We start from the raw sequence: 27,350 nt of genomic DNA on the forward strand, positions 1-27,350 counted from the left end.
TTTCGTTTTAAAGTTCCTCATGGGAGCTCCGTTTGAGCCCTTACATTCTTGTCCATTGCAACTATTGTCCTTTAAAACTGTATTTTTAGTTGCGGTTACCTATGCATGCAGAGTAAGTTGCAGGCACTTTTTCCGCCAAACCACCCTTCACTGTGTTCTATAAGGACAGGGTTGTCCTTAGTGTGCAACCTTGCTTTCTTCCGAAGGTTGTGACAGAATTCCATCTGAGCCAGAAGGTAATTCTTCCGGCATTCTATCCTCCTCCACATCCTGGTAAGGAAGAGGAGAGGCTCCATATGTCGGACCGTAGGAGAGCTTTGGGTTTCTATCTCTCACGGATGTCCTGGGTCAGAGTGGATGATCAGCTCTTTATTGTTTACGCTGGAAGGCGTTTAGGTCAGGCTGTATCCAAGCAGACCTTATCTAGATGGATCATTTTGACGATCTCTGAGTGTTATCGTTTGGCGGGAAAGGACCCTACAGCAGGCTTATGGGCTCATTCTACAAGGGGTATGGCTGCCTCCGCTGCCCTACAGAGGGGTGCCACATGGGTCTCTGTCCATACTTTTGTGAAACATTATTCCTTGGACTCTATCCATGGGCATGATTTGGCCTTTGGTAAGGCAGTCCTATATTCAGTAATTTTATTGGGCATTCTAATATTCTAAATTTGTTTCCCACCTCCATACGTTGGTACTGCTTTGGGAGTCTGTCAAAGTTGTGGAATACGTCAGAGGACAGAATCCCTTCGAAGAACACGTTGCTTTCTTACCTGATAACATTCTTTCGATGGGATGTTCCTCTGACGTATTCCACATCGTACCCTCCCTGCCTGCCCCACTACAGAATTTCTTATGCGAGTGCAGCTTACATTTCCGCAAGGCTTTCTGTAGTCATACTGGCATGAGATTGGTGCCACACATTCTGGGAAAAAACTACAACTGAGGCTACGTGCGCCGTGCGTCCTATATATAACATCCAGTGACATTGACGGAGGCCCTCGAGGGACAGTGTATCAACGTCATCAATGCAGGACGCCTACGCCGAAAGTTTTCTGAAGCAGCACAGCTGTGGTAATTACTGTCCAAGATGTGGAATACGTTGGAGGAACATCCCATCAAAAGAACGTTACCAGGTAAGAAAGTAACTTGTTCTTCTCATTAAGTTATCTGATTATCTGATGCCAGTTACTGTATTGAGATCTAAACCAACTGTAAGCAGAAAGCACTGGTATAACCTAAGAGCACACAAAGCTAAATGATGAAGTGCAATGGCAGAGGTATCCATTTGGTTTTGGAATGTCAATGTTTAGAGTGGTTTTCATTCTTTTGTGGGAGAATCTGAAGCTGTCTTGCAAGCTGCCTTGATATTTCAAAAATGCTGCCCTGTGGAGTAAAGATTTGGGCCAGGTTACTGCTTCCTAAGGTATCACCAAAATCACCCAGGTGACTGAAGGGGTACATGGGGCAATCTGGTGCTAGTGGGGGATTTACGCTGGATTGTGAGGTTCAAAAGAGGTTGTTGACTCTTCTGTTTCCTGGTTCTTCTCTCTTCTACATCCTTCTACAAGCAAGGAAAGTTTCTATTGACCTGTACTCGAGAAGACACTCCTACTTGTACGTGCCTCGTCCAGAGAGTGCTGGATTGACAAATGGCTGTTTGCTGGGCTTACTGGCCTTGGAGAGGCAAAGCTGTTACCACACAATCCATGTTTAGGTGCATCAAGGCGTGCTAGGAGCGGGTGAACAATGAGGATCCTGTGGTATCAGGGCTCATTTAACCAGTGGTCAAGTGGCTACATCTGGTTTGCAGAAGGGTGTGGTCTTTGTGGACATCAGGCTGCCACTTGGTCTTCTCTGCATACTTTTCCCCAGCATTACTGACTGAACACTGTGGCCAGGGCACCCACCTTGTATGATTGGCGTTCCAGCAGTGTCTTATTAAGGGTGACAGCCTCATAGTGGGATGTCAGTCATTCCAAGTTATGGCACTGCAAAGGCGAGGAATCTCGGAGTGGAAGGTGTAAGAAGGGCACATTTCTTACCCTCAGTAATGTTCTTTCTGACTGATAACCTAACTCATTTACCACCTTGCTACCTGTCGACTAATTGGAGTAAACGAATTACTCCTGCCATGTGTTTTGATATTTCAATTAGTTACTTGGGGAAATCCCAGTTAAAAAGCAAATGGTAGGTGGACTTCAGTTGAATCGGTCTGAAAGGGCTGTCCCCTCAGAGCTGTTAGGTTGCACCAAGTAATGCTTCTTTTGACGTACCTTGGACTTGGTGAAGTGTGCAGGCTGCTGTGCCACCATGGTTGTTTATATAATTTAGCTATTAAGCTCTTTCGGGGAATATGTGATGGACATTGTATATTAATGAACTGGGATTCCTGAAACAACATGGAAGCAGTGGAAGTAGCTTCCAGTGACACTGGGAAGAATAGGACTCCAGTTGCAGGGCTAGGACTGAGCAGCACAGCAGTGAGGATTTCCAAGACCGCATCCTGGGTTTGATTGCATTTATATATCAGAATGAGGTAGAGTGCATGAAAGGGAAAGGTATCCTTCAGATCGAGTGTTAGTTCTATAGCCTCGTTTTGAACTGAAAGGGCAACATTCTGATGAGTTTGACATGTGCAAAAGTGAAGCTTGGTGGCTGGAAGGTTTGGAAAGAATAGTAGTAACCACTGGAAATTGCTTGGGGCAACCTTCGAGATCACACTTTGTTTGCCTGGTCACGACCTTCGCAAATCCTTGGGCGTGATATCCCAAGCAGCATCAGATGATTGCGTCTTATTGGGTGTCCTTTTTGAGGTGTAGCTTGGTTGTTAGCCATAGTAGGCTGGGGACCCATGTCTGGGGGTACCTCTCCCACTTAAGGACAGGTGATCATTTCAGTTTTTAGTTCGAAATGTGTACCAATTTGCATGTTGTTCGAGAATATATTGTAACGTTTTTTGTGCAGAACAATATATTCAGCTAAAACAAGTTGGGCTCAGTTCTCCCTCATCGCTGACTAAAGCACGTTGGTACCATTTTTCTTAATGTTGTCTGAGGTACCGCAGATGCTGAAACTATTGCACTGCAGTACAGATGGGAGGGATAATATGGTGTGAGGTGGGACACACAGCTTGTGCATGTGGTTTGGCTTTTTACCCAACTATTGACCACCCATACTCATCGCTATGGCAATTTCCATCCATGCTCAATCACACGGTAACGTCTAACATTCTGCTGAATAGGGGGGTGCGGCCACTGTTACTTCAAAGCTCTAATATGAGCTGTAATGGTTTAGTTGCAGCTGTAAATGAGCTACTCTGGTAAAATGCGACCAAGTATGCCTTCGGTAATTTGATTGTGATAGGGATTTGCCTGGCACGGACATCATATGCCCAGTGGTTCACACCATTTTCCAGCTATTGCCATCTATGGGATTGTAGTATGGCAGTGACTGGTAAACTATTCCATGCTAACACAAAAACCCAACCTGTTGGCTTTGCCAGTGCTTGTTTGTACCGGACTATGCATTTACTGCACTACGCTGCACTGCATTTGAGCAATGCATGTTTGCAGTGTCGGAGTCCCCTGCATATAGAGTTTCCTGAAGAGAGCACACAGTTGAAATCACGTCTGTAGCGTTTGACTAGGTTAGGGTGTTCTTGGAGTAATCGGATGAACCTGGACTATGAAATTAATGTTGCTTTCAGTTTTATTACTGAACTATGATGTCATTATTTTAAACGGAATGGTGTAAGCCAAATGAGAGGATTACACTAAATGTGATCTGGAGGTAAATCGAGGCATGCACTTGAGCTGACCTGCAGAAAAAACAATCTCTCCGGCAAATCTTCTGACTAACGTTTCCTGGTGTGTTTTTTTTCTGAATGTTAAAATCAATACTTGCTGGTCGTATCGCTGCGACTCTTTTGTACCAACAATATTGTTTCTGTAATCAAGACGTCTTCCTGGCGCTGGTGCCTCTTCTCCCCAATACCGCCTTGGCGGTGGGAAAGAGCGCTCGCGGAAAGCTCGGCGAAGGGCAAAGCAGCACAATAGCAGATGACATCATTGTTTTCTCGCGACCCCATCCTGCGTCATCAGCCAAGGCGCCTCTTGTTCCCGACGGGCGGTAGCAAAGAATGTGCAGCATTCTGTCAAAATAAAGCTTGCACTCATGTGACTAAATGCATTCTCTTTTCTAAATGTCTTGCCTATGAATGGTTATCCTCTGATGATAAAATGGAAACCTAATTTTGATTCTAAATCTGACTACATTATTTTTAAAGCATTTAATGTAAGAATGGGTTGTTTCCACTTGTCATTTTGATGCAGGTAACATGATTTGATCCCAAGTCTTGTTTTCCTTTACTTCAAAAGCGCCGTTTTAGTTGGCAGGTTCTACATAGAGCAACTACTACTAGGGGGTGGGGGTGAGGGGGGGGTGTGTGTGTGTGTGTGTGTGAGTGTGTGTGTCTGTGTGTCTGTGTCTCTCTCACTGGTTGCACCAGCCCCAATTGTGCTTCTTGACTGGGTGTCGACGGCTCGCGCGGATAATCCCTGCTTTGCATCTGCGCGGGCTCTGTTAGACCGCAGGAAGGAGCCCATAGACTCCACTGGCTGCGCCTGCATGAACATGTGAGAGGGGGCAGAGTGAAGTGTATTGCAGTAGACATTTGTTAAACATTCCCAGTCAACAGAAAATGACGTGTCCTCTTACTCAAACTCTCCACCTTTTTTGTGTTTGCAGGAGAAGCGTACATGAGACGGAACAAGGTTTCTGAAGCCGAGCACTGGTATGTTGAGTCTCTGCGATCAAAACCAGATCACATCCCTGCGCACCTCACTTACGGGAAACTTCTGACACTAACGGTGAGTTTTTAGGGGACATGCCTCAAATATACAGCGAGTTTCTCTAAAAACAGATCTTGGAGTGCACGCCCAAGGCTTCATTTGAGATGTTGAAGTGGGAGTATTTAACTCGTTTTTTTTTTTTTTAATTGTGAGTCAACCTATTTTTTAGGGGGTAAAAAGTAATTCTCATTCAGAAAAGGGGCATTACTTTGGTGTGTACAAATATGCTCTACCTCAAAACGGTTCTCTTTTTCTTAAGTGTAGTAATGAGTGCATTTTAAATGCAGCATTGTTACCTCAAAGTTGATCTTCAAATCAAGCTGTAATAATATCAGACTCCTTCCTGCGGCCTTGCTGTGCTAGTACTACTCGTATCATAAGGTTATGTATTGAGGGCGGAACTAGCTTCAGGCATGCCCGCACAGCTGTGCGGGTTGTCGATTGATGAGGGGAGGTTCCTCTGCATCTGTTAACTCATTGCTTGCATGTGTCTGATATTGATAACCTTGAAGGACGGCGACCGTTTTATAGCTGTTTTGTAGTTTATTCTAAACAAGTATTCAGGGACGTCATTTCACCAAAATGCCAGGGGTAGTGGAAGTGCCATCACACGACCCTTGACCCTTAAAGACATCATAGGAAGTGATGTAATTTGACCCCGCCCGAAGTGATATAGCGGGTAGTGATGGCACACATTTCACCGGACATGGCATCAGATAGCATTGTACACTACGAAAAATATAGTTACGATATCACTATGTGATGTACATTTCATACAAGAATGGATCGCCATACGTATCATTAAGATCAGTGTGTATAGGACCATATTACCAAATTACTGTGTATGCAAGCAGACGAAAAATGATGCAGGCATTTCCATATCCATATCTGAAAGGGAAATCTGTTAATCAGATTTCTCTGACATAAGCTCCATGCCAAAAGCATAGTGTATATCTGTGTCCTGCTGCATCCGTATCCTGATTCACAGCGCCTACTCTACCAGTGGCACAGACCAGGTTCAGAGGCGTCGGATGCCCTCTTGAAAACTGCAATAACATTGAAGTCCCTGCAGCACAGGGGCTGAACATTAAATTATGCGCCCCTGTTCCAAAAATTGCATAACTTTGGACATCCTTTCCTGGTGGCACAAACTGTAAATATAAGCCATACCAGAGTTGGGGTATGATGGCCAGCTTCTCTGAGTTATCCCAGCCACGTTAAATTGATATTGCACATGCGTCAGCCCTGTGGACCCAGTTCAACTGTGGAATGACTTTGTGTAACCCTCCCAGACAAGGCCCACCCCTGTCCACTGACAGAATTGTAGCCATGGACGATTGCTTCTTTGTTCCTTTGTAAGGGCAGGTAAAACCCTTTCCCCTAGGACAGCCACTCCACAGGATTCTGGCCTGGAAACAGAAATCAAGAGGCATAGAGAGCCAGACCTCACACCGGGGTGCAGCATTTCTAAAACCCTTTGATCCTATTGAGAAGGAACGAGGTGGGATTAGGGTAGCCAGAGAGAGATCTGTACATTTTTGGGAAGTTTCTGCTATATTGATTCTCTCTGCCTTTCTCTTTCCTGTCCCCTCCACTTCCTGTGGATTAAAGCACTTTGGTTGTGACATCATAAGGGCAAAGTTCACACATTTCAAGAGCAGGGATTGGACCTTTAAAGGAGACTAGCTTTAGTCCAATCACCTGGGAACATTTGCCTGTAAAACAAGGGGTCTCTGACCACTTCTTTGAATCATCTTGGAGCATTTTTAGATCATCACTTGAGAAGACTTCACTGGACCCTACTGAGAAAGCAGCCCTTTTGATAAATTCCTCCAGTTGTGAGGTAAAGGCAGGTGTTCCAAGGCAGAAACCAGCTCTGTCTCCAACAATCCCCAGGGACCTGTAAGAGATTGTGTCTTATTGGGGTAAATTGGGGATTTGGCGGTATTTTCTTACCTCGCAGTATTTTCAGGATTATCTTATTCTTATGATATAGTGGTGAGCATGTTTTTATTTTTTTACTATAACCCCATCGTAGAACAAACCTTTCCTTTCTATTAGAATGCCTTCTAGTCGCCTGTAGAGAGCCCCAGACTTAGAACACTCCTGAGAACCCAATGAATTTATTCAAGGCACACCTATAGTTTGTGGGTGGCATTACTGGATTATGTACATTCATTAACCTATATGCCAGATTAGGCATTACTGGCTTATGTACATCCAGTAACCTATGTGCCAGATTAGGCCCCCCTTCACATTAGCATGCAAAGAAGGACTCACACATTACATTGCACACACATCCTTTACCTTGTAGATCTTTAATACTGACTTTCTCTTATTTGCTATTTCAATTACAGTGGTAAATTGGTAAATACACTACTGCACTGATATAACCCTCCCCTCTGTACTTCACTTACATAAATAATTCACGGATGCATGAATGACACTAAAGTCTCAGTTGTTTTTATATACATTTGTATTACATGCCCTTTACAAGTCACACAATCTTACCACATATTTACAGCATCAACTGCAAGATAAAAGAACAAAACAGAACAAGCAGATATTTTGCAAACATGAATTACACTTTGAATATAGAGAGAAAAATAAACCTACAATGACTTCTAACTTCTATGCACTGCCAGTGGATTCTAGCAACACACGTGCACCATACTTTTTTTTTCCCTCACTTGGCACAAATCTCTTACCAAGACCAGTAATCTTTGAAGACCCTGCACAACCTCGCTGTGTTTCGCAGTCCCACTCTCAGTGCAAAATTCCTCCGTACATGTGTTTGGGGAGCGCCAACTGATTAGATCCAAAGTCAGCGCTCGACCCTCTGAAAACCCTGTCTGTCTGTCTCCTGAACCCAGCACAAACTGCTCACTCTCCTCACTTTTCTTCTTCAGGAAAACTCTGATTCAGCGCTTTGTTGACGTGGCTTGTCTGCCTACAATTTCTATCAATCAGAATAAAAATAATGTTCCCTGTGTCAGCCTTTGTTTTCAATACAATGAAGACTTGATTCCAGAGCTACTGTTTCCTTTTGCTTCCTGCATATTTCTGTTCTCTACCAGGTGAATAAAACGCTAGTGTGCATTTCCTCATGGAAAAAATGAATTTTAAACAGTGCACCCAAAACATGGATTTTACCACATTGTGCATATAAGACTGCATTATCATGTTAGAAATTAGCACTTTAGTAAGGTTAGTAACGTTAATCAGTTATATATTCTAATGTAGTCTTCACACACAAAGCATCCAATATACATTGTGCACCTCATTATTTTAACCTGGCAGCAAACTAAGTTTTTCTGTGTGCTCTGAATGCCTGCAGTTTCAAACTGGGCCAGGCTGTGTACTTTGTATGCTAGCAATAGCACTATATATTATATACTGGCAAAAATGCTATATACTACATACTGGCAATAAAACCCCATATATACCCTTACATATACCCTCCTTTTTCAGACGATTCTGGCTAACTAACCCATAATTGGAGGAAACACGAATTCTTCATTTTTCCTTAGAATGTATGCGCATTGGGATATCTTTCATTTCCCATTGTTGCTAACATAAGTAACATCATCATCTTTATAGACAAAATAACCAGCCATCCTCCCATCACTAACACCAATACTGCCAAGCACACCATAGTGCGTTCCACCCAGGTTCCCCACTTAAACATATCCACCTCCATTACACCCAGACAACTAAATGTAATGTTATTCTTCCTCAGATTCATCTTAATGGTGTGCTTTATCTTATGACTCAATATAAATTCTACACCCAGATCTATCGGAAATGTATCCCTTTGATAAAACTCAATATTTTCCACTTGGCTTTCCCAAATATCATTTACAGTATGGAATAGTGTTAGACCCCCCAATCTAGACGATTGCATCTTTTGGAACGTGCAAGTAAAATACATTATATTTCAATTGCTTGACAACAAACGTTCCATGATTCAAATGTGTTGCAGTGTAATTGTTCACAGAAGTGCTGAGCAACCATCTATTTTTAACCAGTTTAGCTTGTGCTAATTCCTCACCACCCGAATTGCTAATGACCACTTCACATCCCCCTGATACACCTGGGTCAAATTCTAAACCACAGATAGCATCTGTAGCATCAGTAACAAATGGTTTACCTGGACACATGTAATTTTGTTCTTTAAACCTTATACATGTGTCCAGATTTGGAATCAAGTAAACATCAGACTCCCATGACTGAAATGCCACCACCTATGGAGTTTTAATTTTTATGTATTTCCCCTCTTGTCAAAACCCCACATTATGTACAAACTTAGTTTGGTAAATAAGTTCAGGAGCTATATATGGAATACACAGCAAAAACCTGATTTCCATTCTTTCCAAATTCACATATGGTGGTATTGGACTGCCCATTTCAAATGCAATTTTCACCTGCATCACTTATATTTCCCTTTTTGTGATACTCTCCATCATCTGATGAACAATGGCTTGCAAAACAAAATATAACCGTATATGTCCTTGAATTAATTGGGAAATTGCAGTTTGAACTTCCCTCATGTAATTTGTCAACAGCCTATCAAGAGGATGTATTACATTCATAATATTGCTCAATATTCGGTCATGTTAAATTATTACCTTTGTGCTGTGTTGTAGAATTTCAGCCTGTTCATTTAGTAATACAGCAGTCTCATTAACAAATTTCACTTGCTCATCCAATCCACCCCTAATTCCATCCAAAGCCTTTTGGATCATGTCCAGATTATAAGTCGATTGTTGTGCTTTGGCACTCAATGTCTCTACTGAAATGGCATTAGCTGTTGACATCGTAGTACCCATCACAGCTTCAATAATAGACCTTACCAAAGAGACAACAAGCAGTACTGCCCCTCTTTCCCCTCCTTTTCTTTATATCGGCTGAATTCACAAATGTCTTTTCTAATTGCATTACCATGTCTCGTATTGTCTGCTTAGCATCCTCTTTTCTCAATTCTTGCCAATCTCTAGTCTGATCAGTGATAATTCCAGTTTTGTTAATAAATCTTTCAATCAAATTGTCAGGGTTCATGGGTATGTAAATGTTCTGGAAAATTAACCTCCTGTTACCCATAATAAACCCAGGCGCTTCCTCCACTGCAATGCCAGATGCGGGTCCAGGTTCAATGATAACCTGTGCTCCTGTGGCTTTAGGACTCCCTACAATCATAAGGATCATCCATGTTGCTGATGCAATCATCATCATCTGCCCTGCATTCTTGGTCTTCGTCTCCGCCCGGGGCTTTTTTTGGACTTCCTCCTGTGGACTCCAGGGCTCCATCATCTCTCGCATCCTCCGGTCCGGCGACCTCCGACCCCAACCAAATGTCAATTAGTATTCTAAATTAAATAGAAAAGGGACAGATTGAAGTACATAGCATAATACCAATTTCACCTTTTCTACCACTTTGCCAAACAAAATGTGGTCCAAAACATTCCGATTGACTCTTCCGACATCTGCAACTAAACACATGTTAGAGAGAAAACAATAATATACATATGACATTATCATACATCAAAATAATTTTTGTGTAGAACATTTCAGCATTGTACCATAATAAGTTAACCTGATTCAGCACCCTCTATCAATATTTATTACTGCAACTTTCTCAAATGTGGTATTTTCATCTGCATTTATCTCCACAATAAACATTATATCTATTTTTTATGGCGTGAGACACTATGAAAATAGTCACTGCATCTTTCTCTCCATGTACTCTGGGCACATAAGCTGTCTCTACTTGCTCAAGCCTCCTGATTCCATGTTTGGGGTGACGGGGCTTAATTTGGTTAACATTAACAAATTGTTCTGTCACCATTTCACCCTCTGTCTTTAATATCTTGTAAACTAATGGGGACACTGTATCCACTGTCTCAAATGGACCCCGCCATGCTGCAAGAAATCTAGAGTTTTTATGTTTACTTTTTCCAAAATGAAACTTATATACCCGATCACCTACATTATACTCTTTCACAGATGTCTTTTTATCATAATATGATTTTGCACTATCAGCAGCTCTTTCCAAATTTCGCTGCACAAATGGAAATGCATGTTGTAAAGGCTTCCTCAGTTTTTCCTCATATTTGTGAACTGTAGATGCACTCAGAAGAGTCTGCTCATGTGTCCTGTATAATAAATGTTGTGGCAGTACAATTTTCCTTCCTGTTAACACCTCATGAGGACTGATACCGGTCGTTTTAGCAGGAGTCTATCTGATTGCCATAAATACCAGAGGTAATCGTAAATCCCAACTGGAACCTGCCTCCACTACAAACATCTTTAATAACTCCACAACAGATCGGTTGCAACATTCAACATTTCCAGAAGAGGCGGGCCGGTATGCAATATGCAGTTTCCTTTTTACCCCTAATCTGCCACGCCTTGCTCATTAAGGTGCTTGTGAAATGACTTCCTCTGTCTGACTCTATTCTTTGTGGTAACCCAAATCTTGAAAATATATGATTTACTAGCAACATAGCTGCTGTTTGCGCACTAGAATCTGGTGCAGGAATACACTCTACCCGTTTCTACATCAAACAAACCACAGCCAAAAGATAATGGTTTCCACTACTCGACTTCTTTACAAGCCCTACATAGTCAATTTGTAAATCTGACCATGGAAGAGTTAAACCTCTTCATCATTGGAGCATCCAGGCACCCCTTGGTGTATAATTCCACATCTTGGGACATATGTGGCCAGTAAGCATAATCCTTCAGTATTTCTAAAGTCTTTTGTGAACCCCTGTGTCCTGCAGTTATTGTATCATGTGCATGGTGTAGCATTAGCCCTCTGAATGAAAGGGGTACCACCCACTGTATCTATCCTGTTATGGATTCCCTGATCATAAGTCCATCCTGTAGTCTAATCTGTTTTTTATTCTTTAATATCACCCTCAACTCTTCTTTTCCTGTACGATCATTTTCAGTTAAAGGCTTTTGTTCGGGATCCATCAAATAATTATAATAGATCCCCAATATTGGATCATCTTTTTGCACCTTAATCAGATCTTGATCTGGTGTATCATAACTCCATTACACTACTGGTTGTTGTACATATTTTGGAGCTTTAGAGCGTTTAACTGCATCTATTTGCATTTCACCAATTAAGTGTTCAATGGGTAAAGACTCTCTCATAACAGCCCCAACTTTGGCTAAGTGAACCACTTTATCATTTCCTTCCTTATCTTCTCCTGGAGTTTTCAAATGTCCACAAATTTTCCTCCAGTATACTATTAAATCATTCTCTGACAATAATTTGTCTATAGCTTTTATCATTTTCCCATGCTTGAGGGGCTTTTTATTATATGTGATCATGCCTCTTGCTTTCTAGCCAGGTAAATATTTTACAAAGCTATGTCGTGCATAATCTGAATCAGTCACCAGGACAATTTCACTGAATTTGTTATCAACTTCAGTAGTAATGGCTTTATAAATGGGTGCACTAAGCACACTAAGTTGTTCTATGTGTGCTCTGAATGCCTGCAGTTTCAAACTGGGCCTGGCTGTGTACTTTGCATGCTAGCAATAGCACTATAAGGATGTACACACATCCTTTACCTTGTAGATATTTAATACTGACTTTCTCTTATTTGCCATTTCAATTACGGTGGTAAAGTGGTAAATGCACTACTGCACTTATATAAACCTTCCCTCTGTACTTCACTTACATAAATAATTCACAGATGCATTCACTTACATAAATAATTCAGATGCATGAATGACACTAAAGTCTCAGTTGTTTTTATATAGATTTTGTATTACATGCCATTTACATTCCACAAAATCTTACCACATAAGATTTACAGCATCACCTGCAAGATAAAAGAACAAAACGGAACAAGCAGATATTTTGCAAACATGAATGTATGTTATTACACTTTGAATATAGAGGGGAGAAAAATAAACATACAATGATTTCTAAATTCTCTGCACTGCTAGTGGATTCTAGCAACACACGCGCACCATACTTTTTTTTTTCTCACTTGCCACAAATATCTTAACAAGACCAGTAATCTTTGAAGTCCCTGCACGACCTCGCTGTGTTTCGCAGTCCCACTCTCAGTGCGGAATTCCTCCATACATATGTGTGGGGAGCGCCAACTGATTAGATCCAAAGTCAGCTCTCGACCCTCTAAAAACCCTGTCTGTCTCCTGAACCCAGCACATACTGCTCACTCATCACTTTTCTTCTTCAGGAAAACTCTGATTCAGCCCTTTGTTAACATGGCTTGTTTGCCTACAATGTCTACCAATTGGAATAAATAGGATGTTCCCTGTGTCAGCCTTTGTTTTCAATACAATGAATACTTGATTCCAGAGCTACTGTTTCCTTTTGCTTCCTGCATATTTCTGTTCTCCACCAGGTGAATAAAACGCTAGTGTGCATTTCCTCATGGAAAAAATGAATTTTAAACAGTGCACCCAAAACATGGATTTTACCACATTGTGCATATAAGACTGCATTATCATGTTAGAAGTTAGCACTTTAGTAAGGTTAGTAATGTTAATCAGTTATGTATTCTAATGCAGTCTTCACACATGAAGCATCCAATATACATTGTGTACCTCATTATTTTAACCTGGCAGCACACTAAGTTGTTCTATGTGTGCTCTGAATGCCTGCAGTTTCAAACTGGGCCTGGCTGTGTACTTTGCATGCTAGCAATAGCACTATATATTATATACCGGCAAAAATGCTATATATTATATGCTGGCAATAAAACCCCATTTATACCCTTACAGACCACTGTGGTGAACTCTGCTGCTGGACCATAAGCCTACCTTTTGGACAGCCACCCTGTTTCCTAGGATCTCACTTTGTTGCAGTTCCCCTGAAGGTGTGTGCCAGCCCACATGTGCTTGGGAGGCCAAGATATGGACTGGCATTGGCCCTTGAGACCCTGTAGTGGGACTTGCAGTTCCTGGAAGCCAGAATAACCAATATCTTAGTTGCTGACCTGTGCCAAGCCATAATTTGATTGCATCTCGACGCGGAGTGATCCAGCAGGACCCTTTGATGCTGCCCTTTGGTGTCCATTTGTTCTCCAAACCGCTGTTGGAACATGGTCCCCCACTGCATCAGCTGAAGTGTATTGCATCGGCTCGAACTACCTCTGCCTTGCCTTGCTTGTGTCGATATCCAAAGCGCCAGCTTCTTCATCGCTGCTCTTACTAGTGTATTGACCCTACCCTGGTGTTCCCCGAACCATGGCCTTCGAGTCTCTGCATGAAACTGACACGCCTGCACATTTTGGTACCAGCTCGACCACATTCGACCGCCGAACCAGGCCTGCTAACAGCTTGATCTGCACAGCTTGAGTAGACGCTTCAAGACCGCAACTCACCCTTCCATTTGACCTAGACTTGCTGCCAGCTTGCAGCTGCACACCTGTATCTGCGTCCCGAGCAGACATCGCAGTTGGCGCTAAGAATCCTGGTTTGATGCAGTTGAACCCCAAGGCATTTTCAGAGGTATTATTGACAGACATCTGTCCCTGTGGTCCATCTTCGGGCCCTAGAGCCAGTGTAGGTCATTTTAATCCCCCTTGCAACCTCAATAAATATACTGTGTTCTTTAACATACCTTTCTCTCCCATGTTGCCTCACCCAAAGTGCTGCATCTATTTGTCTGCGCATAGTCTGTTATTACTACAGGGGTGGGGTTTTACTTTGTTTCCTAGTTAGGTAGTATTGCACATGGTATGTCTGATTAAAGTATATATTGTTATAGAACCTTGATTAGACATTCTTTTATTTTGGACTGTTATAATTTACTGTCTTATTTGCTACTGAACCTATTCACTTAAGAGCATAGCCTTCCCTCGGCCAGCATTACCATAAAAGGCAAAGAAGGTAGATCTCTTGAATGCTCCTGTTTAACCTTTATGCTTGTTGGCTCTTGGTTTATGTGTGAGACCTGAGTGGGCGTTTTATCCTCTACTCATCCTTGTACCCCTGCAGGGCAGAAGTCAATTTGTCAGTCTCTACCTGTGCATATGGTAATGTACACATGGGTATATGGGAATGCTACTTTGAAATGATTCCCCTTTTTCACCTTTTCACGTATTGGATGACTGTACGAATGCCTAGGTGGCTTAAATAGGGTATCCAGTCAATTAATCTAAACCCATTCCATCTAATATTCCAGCAACATTTTTCCATCTAAAAAATGTCCATCTAATGCATGTGTTTGGGATTAAGGGTTAATGTTTGTTCAGGTGCATTTTAAAGGGTAAAAAACGGGTTTTGGGGGGGACCCCCCCTAAAAAATAAAAAAAATGCATTAGATGGACATTTTTTAGATGGGAAAATTTTGATGAAATGGTCTTAGATGAAATGACCATAAATCCTTCAATATCATTGCCAGCAGTCTAGACACTTCTGTAAGGATACAATTTCTACAGAAGAGTGTATACTGACTCCATTTCCTAGTATGCTATTTCTTTCGGTTATAAAGACTCAATTTCTGTCTTGGTACCCATTAAAGATACTAACATATTTCATAACTTCCTACATGGTTTTGCGCATACTCATTGTCTCAAAACATTCCTCAGCATTTCCAAAGTTAGTCTTGTGAGATTGCTGCATTGGCTGTCCAAGTCTGTAAATCTGTCATGGAGACCTGCATCATTGTACAGTCATCTCATCTCCTTTTCAACTCCAAGTCCCTGCCAGGAAATTCAGCCAGGGTCCCTTAAATGACCCAAATACAGCCTGACCAGCCACTTATAGATTTCGTGGAAGAATCCAGGTGCTGAACATGTTCTTCACCACCAAGTCCCTTCTCTACCCACTTGCAGTTAGCAAAAGGCATACATAAGTGTGGTGTAACATACACCCATCTGCATTAATTGCAGGGGTGCGCGTCTGATCAGGCATGTGCGCAAAATAGGAAATTTGGTGACATGGCCGTACCTAGGAATTTGTTTGCGTAGTGGAACATTTCATTGCCGAACCTTCGTATAGTACTTTAGGCAGCTGTAATAAATCTATAATTATACTATATGAACTCATCAGTTCGTTTACTTGCTCGTGTAGGTGCACAATTAATCAATGTTATTTTCGTCTTTGCTTAGGGCCGCAAGAGCGAGGCTGAAAGGTACTTCTTGAAAGCAATAAAGCTGGATCCCACCAAAGGAAATTGTTATATGCATTATGGTGAGTTTCTCGAAGACTGGGTTTCTTGACATGTTCCCTTTTGCTGTTCACATAGTTGATCTCGCTGCATGATTATAGCTTTAATATCACCTGCTGGCACACTCACTCATTATAGCAAATCTCCTGTGCAGGAAATTATCCCATATGTTTGTCCCCCCAATCAATCAAGGATTCATTTGTAGAGATGGAAGTACTTTTTTTCCCTTTTTCATAGGAGAAACATTTCACAATTGCTTTATCATTACTTTGAATAGAGTGAGGCAGCACCGCTAAATGCCCACCCTCTCCGGTGGAATGGTTTACACACGTCTGGGCACTGGAAATGCTGGAGTATTCTTCTAATTTGGTGGGGTGTGGCCACATGACGGTTTTGCTTTGTTGAATGCGCATGACCAGAAAAGCATAATTTACCTAGTCATTAATATAGTGAGCTTCCCTGAAGCCTTTCTCTGGCTGAGTTGTTTGCCCCCACATTTTGATTTGGGTTCTGTGGCTTCTTATTTCCTAACTTGCACTGGGGCGCTATTTATTTTCATAAGTCATAACTACGATGACATTAAACATCCAAATGGTCTGCTTTAAGAAGTTTGTGGTTTAATTGCGACTCTAAAGATGGATTGCAAATTAATATTCCAAGCAAAGGTGCAACTAATGCCATCGGATCAGAAACACTTGGTTTTTGTCGACCCTTTTAAAATTCAGATAGTTTTACAACTGGTCTCCCAATTTGTAGAGACCTGTGGTCTTTTTGCTAAATAGATAACTGTGAAACTCGAATAGCGAGCGTCTAACCTCCACTTTCCTGCTTCACCAAACTTTGTGATCCTGTGCAAATGGCTTCAACTCCCTGCGCCCCACTTCTATTACCTGTACCAATGTTCAGCTCTATGAAAACAGGCAGAATTCTAAACGCGGTGAAAGCAGGTTTCATTTGAATGAAAGGTGTAGACTTGCATAAATATTTTTTTTTAATGAACTGCAATATTGAATATTAATAAAGTGAGCAACATGAAGTATCTCGTACCTGATAATTCACACTTTTTTAATAGCCGTTTTTCTGCCACGAGGATTGTGAACCAGTTGTTTAGATATGTTAGCAGCACCCTACATTTGATATCTGCTGCTACCAACCATAATGGTCTGAAATGGTTGGACCATCGTGATCCTCCAGAACACTCTCACCTGCGGCACATGCTAATGTTAGCATAGAATTGCAGCTCTGTACCTCATTGTTTACCCCCCACTTCTTACTGAAAATTGGTTCCAGAATACTTGCATCTTTTTTTCACTCCTCTTCTTCGAATCCCGTGCATCACACTTATTCTGACAACCCCACGAGTACCGATACATCGTGCATCCCAAACCTCTCTACAGTCACTTGATGCCCAAATTCAAGAGCAAGGACTGACCGATGGGCGGGTGTCATAGTTGAGTTGTCTTGTAGTTACATCTCACAATGCAGGGTTCGATATTGAGATCAGATGAGAAAGAGCTAAAACCAGCTCCTGAGTGTCGGGCATCACCCTGTAGACAGGAGCTACCACAGGGGAACCAGGAGTTACCAGAGATGTACCTTTTAAACGTTTTGTCAATTTTGTATGAACCATTGTGTTTAAATGTATATCGGATGTGTTCTAATTCTTCTTTACTAACATTCTCAAATACTCAAAGTTAAGGTCACATTACATATTTAGAAGGCAACAGTTGGCCCTAGGAGCCAAAAGTAGTTCCTCGTAGCTGTTGGTTTCAAGCTAGCCAGGCTCTACTATGCTAAAAGCAGGAGCTAAATAGCTCCCACCTCCCCTCAATTTCAAACCCGACAATGCAAGTGTTAACTTGCAACTACAGATGATGACAAAAGATGACTATCCCAATGGATCAATTGTAGCGCTTGGAATCAAATACCACAGTACATTGAGAGTTTTGGGACTAGGTCACAATGTGTAGCACAGCAATTATTAAAAATCAAAGGGCCTCCCTCCAGAGCACTGATCCTTGCAGGGAAATCGAGGGATGAAGGTGTATGCCTAAAAAGTCTTTACGCGAGTTGTCCTACTGCAGGTGAAATCTGGCCTTTGCAGGTCGTGAGTAGCTTCCAGAACACTGTGTTTGCACATTTTGGACATCAGGAGAAAGGCCTCCCTCCTTTCTGCGTTGTGTAAATGGTACCTCAAAATCTTTAGCAGGAATATCCAGCAGATGAGCAGATAATATGTTAAGGATTCTAATCGGGTGTCACACTACAGACCAGGACTCTTGCCTTTAGCCTAGGATGTAGCGCTCAATTGGAATCATTTTTCTTTATTTCCTAGAATTCAGATTGAGCTGGCACCCAACCCATCTCACACCCCCTTTCACAAATACCCTGCATCACAATGGACCATGAACCAGGCAGATTGGTGGGAATACAATATTTATTTATTTTTAAATTCAAAGAAAATCGCACAATTTTAATATTGGGCAGTAATCACCAATGGGGTGATAATTACAATGTAAACTGATGAAATACACTTGGTTGACCTTCTACAATAACATATCCAAAGCACAGATGAATAGGAGCAATTTTACTGTTGGGGTAGATAGCACCCAAGTTAAGATTTCCCACTGCAATGCTCTCTCAAACCCCAATTAATCGAATTTTGAGTGGATTGACTAGAGCAGCAAGGAATCAGGGATACTAGGCAGCAAACAGAATTAAAATCCTCAGCAGCTGCGCCCCACGTGAGGAGCTTTAGGCCAGGTCTCCCAAGTTTTGAGTCTGGCATTTCGAGTCCCTTAAGTGGGACAAATGTTCACTTTGAGCCCCATGAGTGGTGGCTATACATTTCCCCTGGAGTGTGACCTTAAATGCATCCCACATCACCTTGTAATCCTCTACCTACTGTTTGTTGTTGTAAAAAATGTCTCGATAGCCTGTCATATGTCCTCCCTGAATCTCCACGTAGGTATTGCCGCCTGCTTTTCCACTACACTATTGAGGTTCTCAAAGGGGCGTGATCTAATAGTGTCTTCCTCAGGTAGGTGGCAACCCCGTTCTCTGTAAAATGGTCCTGGCTTACTAAAAGGAGATCTATGCGTGAGTGAGTGCTGTGAGGGTGAGAATAGGAGTATCCCCTCCCCTCTCTGCTCCCGCCACAAGTCCCATACGGCCTGTCGGAGGGATTTTGTTGCCATTGGTTTTTGCATTCGGTCGGTTCCCGACTTGTCCAGCTGCTGGTCCATCAGACAATTGAAATCTCCTGCCATATCGTTTCCCTGTAAACCTGTCGCCTCAGTAGCTGCACCACCACTGGGAAATGAGTCATTATCTATATTGGGGGCGTAGGAGTTTGTGATGCAGATCTCGCTGCCCTCAAGTGTGCCTACTAGGATCAGCATCCTACCTTCCTCATCTTATATGGCTGTAGAAATGTGTAGTAGGGTCCCTATGGCTATCCATGTTAAGACACCTCCGGAATAAGTCGAAGTGTGCACCGTACATCTCCCAGCCCCAATTTACCTAGACCTTTTCAAATTCTGCTTTGGTCACATGTGTCTCCTGCAATAGGGCTATTTGCACCCCCACCTATTCAGGGAGCTCATTATATCCCTCCTTTCTTGGCTTGGCCCACCCCTCGCACATACCAGGTGACTATGGTGAGGCTTCCCATTGCAGGTGAGTGATCCATGGTCCATTACCCATTTTCCCTGCCCCATTCTCCATAATTTAATCTGATGCCTATTGTGCAAACTGTTCTGAGTTGCATTTGTGTCCTCCCCTCCTTCCCTCTTAAAAATTAACCTCCCCTTTCCTGATGTTAACCTGTTAGTCCCCACGGCCGTAGCATGAGACGTACAAGGTGTCTGACACTTGAATTAAACACTTCTCCTCCCTTCCCCACCCCGAGATCCCCTCCCCTCTACCTTGCCCCCCGCCATCAAATCTGCAAACCCCCAAAACCAACTCAAAATTCCTCCCCAAATGCAGTGGCATTCGTGATAAGTACCTGTTCCCTGTCCCCCAACATACCATCAACAATAATCTTTAGTGCTCCTAGAACCATCACTGTGAAATACCTGCAGAGACGGCACCCCGCAGTGGGCTGCCTCTCAGTCAAAGACAGCGAACGCCATGGTCATGCTCAGGGGCTCTCCGCCTCACAATTTATTTAGTTATTTATTTTATTTTTGTATTTATGACCAACCCCTAAATCCTGGGGTATCACAGCGTTAGTACATCATAGGTAGCATGTTACAATAGAGTGGGGTACATATGGGTGACTGATCAGAGATGGATGACAATTCAATACAGAACATAAACTGGTAGTTACTCATACTTATCGAACAGTCGAGTTTTAGTAAATTTTTTGAAGACAGGGAAAGAATGTTTGTTGCAAATTTGCGCTGGTGATGCATTCCAAAGTGTGGTGGCTGTGATAGGGAAGCTAGCCCCACCTGCTCTTTTTCTCTTAAAGCGGGTCGTGATCAGTGACCTACTGGCACTAGATCTAAGAGAACGTGTGGGGGCAGTTTGAATGATACAATCATTTAGATACTGAGGGGCGTCTCTGTGCGCACAATGATGAGTGATAGTTGGCGTTTTGAAGTCCACCCAGCCTTTAATAGATAGGGAGCCAGTGTGCTTAGCATCTAGTGGCTGAGATGTAGTTGGATCTATTGAGGCCAAGGGTGGTGCAGATTGCTTTATTTTGGAGGATTTGGAGTTTCGATGGATTTATTTTAGATTTTCCGATGAGTAGCACATTTCAGTAGTCTAATTTAGACGGTATCAGTGCTCTAGACAGAATAATGCAATTAGTTGGTGAGAGGAATTGTCCCTAAAGGGCTGCATTTCTGAGGGAGGGGGTGGGGGGACTGATGGTAAGGCTGAAGAGAAACAAAAGAATGGGAGGTCAAGCTCTGTGGCCGCCTCTCTGCTGCCTTTGTCACTTCTGCAGTGATCTGTTTTCTCCTTGAATGATGCAGTTCGCCATTCTTTGTAGATCTGTCTGTTAGTTATCCCTCCGATTCACAGGATGTGCTCTCCTGAAGTTTCTGCTGGCTCCATTGTTGGTCCCACAGCTTCTCTCAGTAGCTGTAAAGTTTCGTCCTCTGCCACCGTAATCCTGCTTGACTTGCGGCGGGTGCCAGGAGCCCGTCTCTCTCGCGCTTCCCGGAGTTTGAGTGCGGTCTCGCCTGTTGGGGCATCTGCATTGGCACCTTCTTATTGAGTTCGTCAACCAGTTGCCCTCTGCCTCCCACCATTCTCACGCTACTTCTGGTGTGTTGCAGAACCAGTGGCGGTCGCCTTTATTGATTTTCAGCCGTGCCGGTATAGCAGCATATATCTTTTTTTTTCATGGTCTTGCAAGTACCCTCTTTTTCGAGGGCATTGGGTCCTCCGACAGTAATCACCCCAGCTGTGCTGCTTCAGAAAATCTTTCTACGTCCTGCGTCGATGACGTCGATACGCTGTCCTCGAGGGCCTCCGTCGAGCCGACGTCACCGGATGTTATAAGTAAGACGCACGACGCCCTCAGTTCCATTTTTTCCGCGAACGTGTTCGCTTCGGAGATCTTGGCGCGCCTCGGTTCTACTGAATCCTGTTCTTTCGGTTCTTCGAACCTGTTCGTTTGTGTAATTGAAATGATGACTTTGGCTTCTTCTACCCCATGGTCGTGTTTTAAGAAGTGTCGGGTGTGTGGGTCCAAGATGTCGTTGACGGACACGCACGGCGCTTGCCTCTCGTGCCGCGGGGAGGACCACGATACGGATGGCTGTGTCCACTGCCAGTCGCTTACATCGAATGCCTTGCAGGAGCGTAAGAAGCTCTCGGTGGGTAAGGCTGCTAAGCCCCGGAGGTCGCGATCCACTCGTCTTTTGACGGACGATTCGAGGTGAGACTCTCCGCATCGTCGTCGTGAGTCCAGGGGGGTCTCTTTCCAGGAGTCGGTCTCGCCATTCCTCTGCCTCTTCGAGGCACTCACGGAAGTGCAGTCACAGGTCGCCTTCCCTGTCCTCATCCGAGGACTCTGCCCGTTGGTGGGTTGCTTGTCCCAACAAGCATTCCACTCCTGAGGAATGGTATTCCTTCCGAAAGGAGATGATGGCGATTTTTCAATCGCCGGGCTCCGGTCCGTCCGCGCCGTCGAAGGACGCCGGCCATGACCGTGCTAGAGACACCGCTCGTACGCCTTTGGGCTCGAGCGGTCATCACGACCACAGGGCGCCTTTGAGGTCCCAGTCGGACAAGGATGGTCGCTCTAGACATGCCCGTTCCAGTTCCTGGTCCTCGACGCCCTCGAGACCGTGTGAGCCTGTGAAGTCTTTGAGGAAGACATCGATGCCTGCGGTGCCGAGGTTGTCGAGGGACTCTCTCGAGGCTCTGCCTCCGAGGAATTTGTCGACTCCATCGGAGCCCAGGCTGTCGAAGGACACGCTCGGGGCTCCGCCCTCGAGGCATGTGTTGACGCCGTCGAAGTTGTTGGCGCCTTGCTCGACGTCGACGCCTTTCGAGGCTGCTTTGTTGGAGGTACCCCGTGGCACGGTGGAACCCCCCAGAAAGGCTCTGGCCAAGGCTAAGAATGTCTTTGTCCCTTTGTCTGTGCCCTCTTTCCGACCTCTGGATTTTATATCTGAGGGGGATGAGGGATCTGAGGAAGGTTTGGTGCCTGAGGAGGTGCCTGACAAGATTTTGTCTGGTCACAGCCAGAATGAAGACCTGCGTCAGTCACTGCAAGACGCCAGTGGTCTGGACACCTCTCTGGAGGTGGAGTTCTTTCGGCCTGAGCATGGCACCCATGCCGAGTCCTCGTACCAGTGCCTTATGTCGAGGATCACGGATTACTTGGGGTGGTCTGCGCCACCTGTGGAATTTCTGCAGGATGACCTGACCGACATCCTCGACCAAGGTCCTCCAACTGAGCCGGTACTGCCATTCCATATGGCTTTACAAAGAAGGGTGGCAGCAGCTTGGACTGCTCCAGGGAGTCTCCCGGCAGTGAGCAAGTCTTTGCCGCGAAAATACCCTCCAGCCAGTAGTGACCCCTGCTACTTGACCACGCACCCCACTCCGAAGAGTTTGGTGGTGCAGGCGGCCCCAGCAAAGCAGGCGTCGTACGCTACCATCCCTCCTGATAGGGATGACAAGCGTTTTGATGGCTGGGTGAAGAAAGTGTTTTCCTCAGGGGATATGGCTTTACAGGCAGCCAACTCTGTGTGCCTTGTCACGTTTCACGCACACTCTGTGGAACTGTATTTCATTGGTGGCTGAACATATTCCCGAAGGGGAGGAAAGGGATGGTTTTCTTGCTATCGTACAGGATGGCAAGGATGCTGTGAGTCCGTTCAGTGCTGGACATGGCAATTGTGTCAGCTGGTCCATGGCGGCGAGCACAGTAATACGCAGGTTTGCGTGGTTGCGGAAGTCAGGGTTTGCTCCTGATGTGCAGGCCTGGCTCCTCAACATGCCCTTTGATGGTGAACATCTTTTTGGCAGCAAGGCTGACGAGAGCCTTGAGAGGTTGCAAACCTCTAAAGCTGCAGCGAAGTCGTTGAGCGCTGCAGTTCCCCAACCTCTGCCTTTTCGTCCTAGGGGACAGCAATGGAGGGGAGGTTCCTTTCGATATTACTCATCCTTTAATAAATTGAGAGGAGATGCAAGTCAAAGAGGCCACCGTAGGAGTGCCAGAGGTGGAAAACAGGGTTCTCGAGGTGCCAAGGCCGTTCGGGCAGTTTCCTCTTTGCCCTCAGGCACTGCCGCAGCCGCTTCTGCTCAGTCATGAGGCCATGTCCCATGGTTCGCTGGTCTGGGGGAAGGCTGGCACAGCATCTTGCAGAGTGGCGTGCCATTACTTCAGATGTGTGGGTTCTGGAGATCATTGCCCACGGCTACTGTCTTCCTTTCCGGCAGAGGCCTCACGACAATCCACCAGGGAATCTCTCTTTGAAGAGTCCGGATCCGCTCCTTGCGCAGGAAATTCAATCCCTGCTGGAGAAAGGTGCCATAGAACTGGTGCCTCTAGCGGAGAGGAACAAGGGATGGTATTCCCCTTATTTTTTGATTTCGAAGAAAGACTGGGGATTGAGACCCATCATGGACTTGCGCGGTTTGAACAAGCTCCTCAGGAAGGACAAGTTCAAGGTGGTTACTCTTTCTCAAGTCCTCCAGGCCCTTCAACTTCAAGACTGGTTGATGTCTCTCGAACTCAAGGACACTTCATGTGCCGATCCATCCAAAGCACAAGAAGTACCTGAGGTTCACGGGTGGCGACTTGCATTTTCAGTTATGGGTCCTGCCTTTCGGATTGACCTCCGCCCCGAGGGTCTTCACCAAGCTTATGGTGGTGGTGGCAGCGTATCTCAGGAAAGGTGGGATTCACATCTACCCCCATCTGGACGATTGGTTGATCAGGGCACGCTCTCCCGAGCAAGTCCTGGATCATCTGTCCGTCACCTGCCACTACCTTCACAAGCTGGGCTTCTCCCTCAGCTTAAAGAAGTCTCATATGACACCTACCCAGTGGCTCCAGTACATCAGAGCAGTGCTCGACACATCCCTTGGGCAGTGTTTTCCTCCCCAGGTGAGGGCTCATCACATTCAGCAGATGTTGCACAAGTTTCAACACGCCCAGAGTCTCCCGGCGTTCGAGTTCTTGAGGTTGCTCGGCCTCATGGCGTCCTGCATTCTTCTGGTGCCGGAGCACAACTAGCGGATGAAATCTCTGCAGTGGGCCCTCAAGATGCAGTGGTCGCAGTCTTCAGACAGTATGTCGGACCCCATTCAGGTGCCGCCCTCGGTCGCCCAGGACCTTCTGTGGTGGGCCATCGAAGGCAATCTGATGAAGGGGGCTCTGTTTTGGCTACCCTGGCCAGAGGTGACGATCTTGATGGACGCATCCCTCACAGGATGGGGAGCTCATGCCAATGAGTTGACAGTCAGCGGTCGTTGGTCTCAGTCGGAGTCCCGACTCCATATCAATCTGTTGGAGCTGCGGGCCGTCAGGCTTGCCCTGAAGGCTTTTCTGCCGACACTGCGAGGAAAGAATGTCCTGATTCTGACGGACAACACAGTGGCCATGCACTACCTCAACAAAAAGGGGGGGGGCAGGGTCACTTCCTCTATGCAGGGAGGCGATGCAGCTCTGGTTCTGGGCCATCCAGCAGGAAGTTTCGATCTCGGCAGTTCATCTGGCTGGAGACGAAAACGAGACGGCGGACACACTGAGCAGGCAGAGTGCAATCTCTCACGAGTGGGAGCTGACTCAGGAGATTCTTCTGGAGATCTTCGCCCTTTGGGGGACCCCTCAGGTGGATCTCTTCACCTCCAGTGTCAACCGGAAGTGCGAAAGGTTCTGCTCGCGGGAATTTCCTCCAAAAGAAGCCTTAGGAGACGTGTTTGTGGTGGAGTGGTCCTTCCCACTGCTGTATGCGTTTCCTCCAGTCCCCGTCATCCCGCAAGTGCTGCGGAGGTTAGAGATTCAGTTCCCGGATGATCCTCATTGCTCCAGCTTGGGCTCGGAGGACGTAGTACCCTGACCTTCTTGACTTGTCCATCTGCCCTCCACGTCGTCTTCCCTACCGGGACGTCCTGCTCTCACAGGAGGGGGGGGTCAGGTTCTCCATCCAGAGGTCAGATCCCTCAACCTTCATGCTTGGCTTCTGAAAGGTTGAGGTATAAGGATTGGGACCTCCCTGAAGACGTGATGGAGGGGTTGCTTTCGGCCAGACGACTCGCAATAAAGTCCCTGTACCATTGTCGTTGGAGAAAGTTCTGCGACTGGTGCAGGGTTAAGAATGTGGATACTTTTTCATGTGACATTCCTGTGGTTCTGTCTTTTTTGCTTTCGTTGGCCCACAGGGGCCTGCAAGTGGGTACTGTTAAAGGTTACCTGGCAGCGCTGTCTATATTTAAGCGCTCGTCTGAGGAGTGTTCTTATTTCAAAATTCCGTTAATTTCTCAGTTTCTCAAAGGACTGACTAATGTGTTTCTTCTGTCACCTTTCCAGGTGCCTGTTTGGGATTTGAACCTTGTTCTGAAATTCTCATGGGTGCTCCGTTTGAGCCTTTACATTCTTGTCCTTTGAGGCTGTTAACCCTTAAAACTGTGTTTTTAGTTGCGGTCACTTCCGCTCGCAGAGTGAGTCGGTTGCAGGCACTTTCCGTTAAGCCACCCTTCACTGTGTTTCATAAGGACAGGGTTGTCCTTAGAGTTCGTCCTTCCTTTCTTCCGAAGGTGATGTCGGAATTTCATTTAAGCCCGAAGGTTGTTCTTCTGGCATTTTATCCTCCTCCACATCCTGGTAAGGAAGAGGAGAAGCTCCATATGTTGGATCCTAGGAGAGCTTTAAGTTTCTACATTTCTTGCATGTCCCGGGTCAGACTGGACAATCAGCTCTTTATTGGTTACGCTGGAAGGCGTTTGGGACTAGCTGTTACTAAGCAGACTTTGTCTAGGTGGATTATCTTGGCAATTTCTGAATGTTACCGCTTGGCGGGTAAGGACCCTCCGGTAGGCTTACGGGCCCATTCTACTAGGGGTATGGCTGCATCTGCTGCCCTGCAGAGGGGTGTTCCTATTCGTACCATCTGTGATGCAGCCACTTGCGCTTCGGTCCATACTTTTGTACGACGCTACTCCCTAGATTCTATCCATGGGCAGGATCTGGCCTTTGGCAAGGCGGTCCTTTACTCTGCAATTTGATTGGGCATTCTAAATTTCTATATTCTAAATGTTTTCCCTCCTCCATACGTTGGTACTGCTTTGGGAGTCTGTCATAGATATGGAATACGTCGGAGGACCAAATCCCCTCAATGAACTAGTTACTCTTGCCTGGTAACGTTCTTTCAATGGGATGATCCGACGACGTATTCCATGTCGCTCCCTCCCTACCTGCCCTGCTACATAATTTCTTATGCGATTGCTGCTTACGTTTCCGCAAGGCTTTCTGTGGTCATACTGGCAGAAGATTGGTGCCACATGTTCTGGGAAAAAACTACAACTGAGGCTACGGGCGTCATGCGTCCTACTTATAACATCCAGTGACGTCGGCTCGACGTAGGCCCTTGAGGACAGTATATCGACGCAGGACGCAGACGCCAAAAGATTTTCTGAAGCAGCACAGCTGTGGTGATTACTGTCATAGATCTGGAATACGTCATTGGACCATCCCATCGAAAGAACGTTACCAGGTAAGAGAGTAACTTGTTTATCTCCTCAAAGTGCTGACTCTGATGCCGCACCCGCTTTGTGTAGTCCAGGAACACCATTATTGTGGAGTTTGAAAGTTTGATTGGCCCTTTACTTCTTGCTACCTGCAACAATAGGTCTTGGTCA

The 27,350-nt window shown here is 45.0% G+C and overlaps 1 protein-coding gene across 1 annotated transcript in view; it reads left to right on the plus strand.

The window, feature by feature from the left end:
• The window catches only part of TMTC2 (transmembrane O-mannosyltransferase targeting cadherins 2), a 937,188-nt gene that overhangs the window by 642,494 nt on the left and 267,344 nt on the right, over positions 1 to 27,350 (plus strand). The window contains exons 8-9 of the mRNA XM_069629317.1: positions 4,749 to 4,870; positions 15,955 to 16,036. Of these exons, the coding sequence (XP_069485418.1) occupies positions 4,749 to 4,870; positions 15,955 to 16,036 (204 nt within the window). The remainder of the gene's footprint in view (positions 1 to 4,748; positions 4,871 to 15,954; positions 16,037 to 27,350) is intronic.

Source organism: Ambystoma mexicanum, chromosome 12, assembly GCF_040938575.1.
Source record: "Ambystoma mexicanum isolate Mex_15411 chromosome 12, UKY_AmexF1_1, whole genome shotgun sequence".
In the NCBI taxonomy this organism is placed as follows: Eukaryota; Metazoa; Chordata; class Amphibia; order Caudata; family Ambystomatidae; genus Ambystoma; species Ambystoma mexicanum.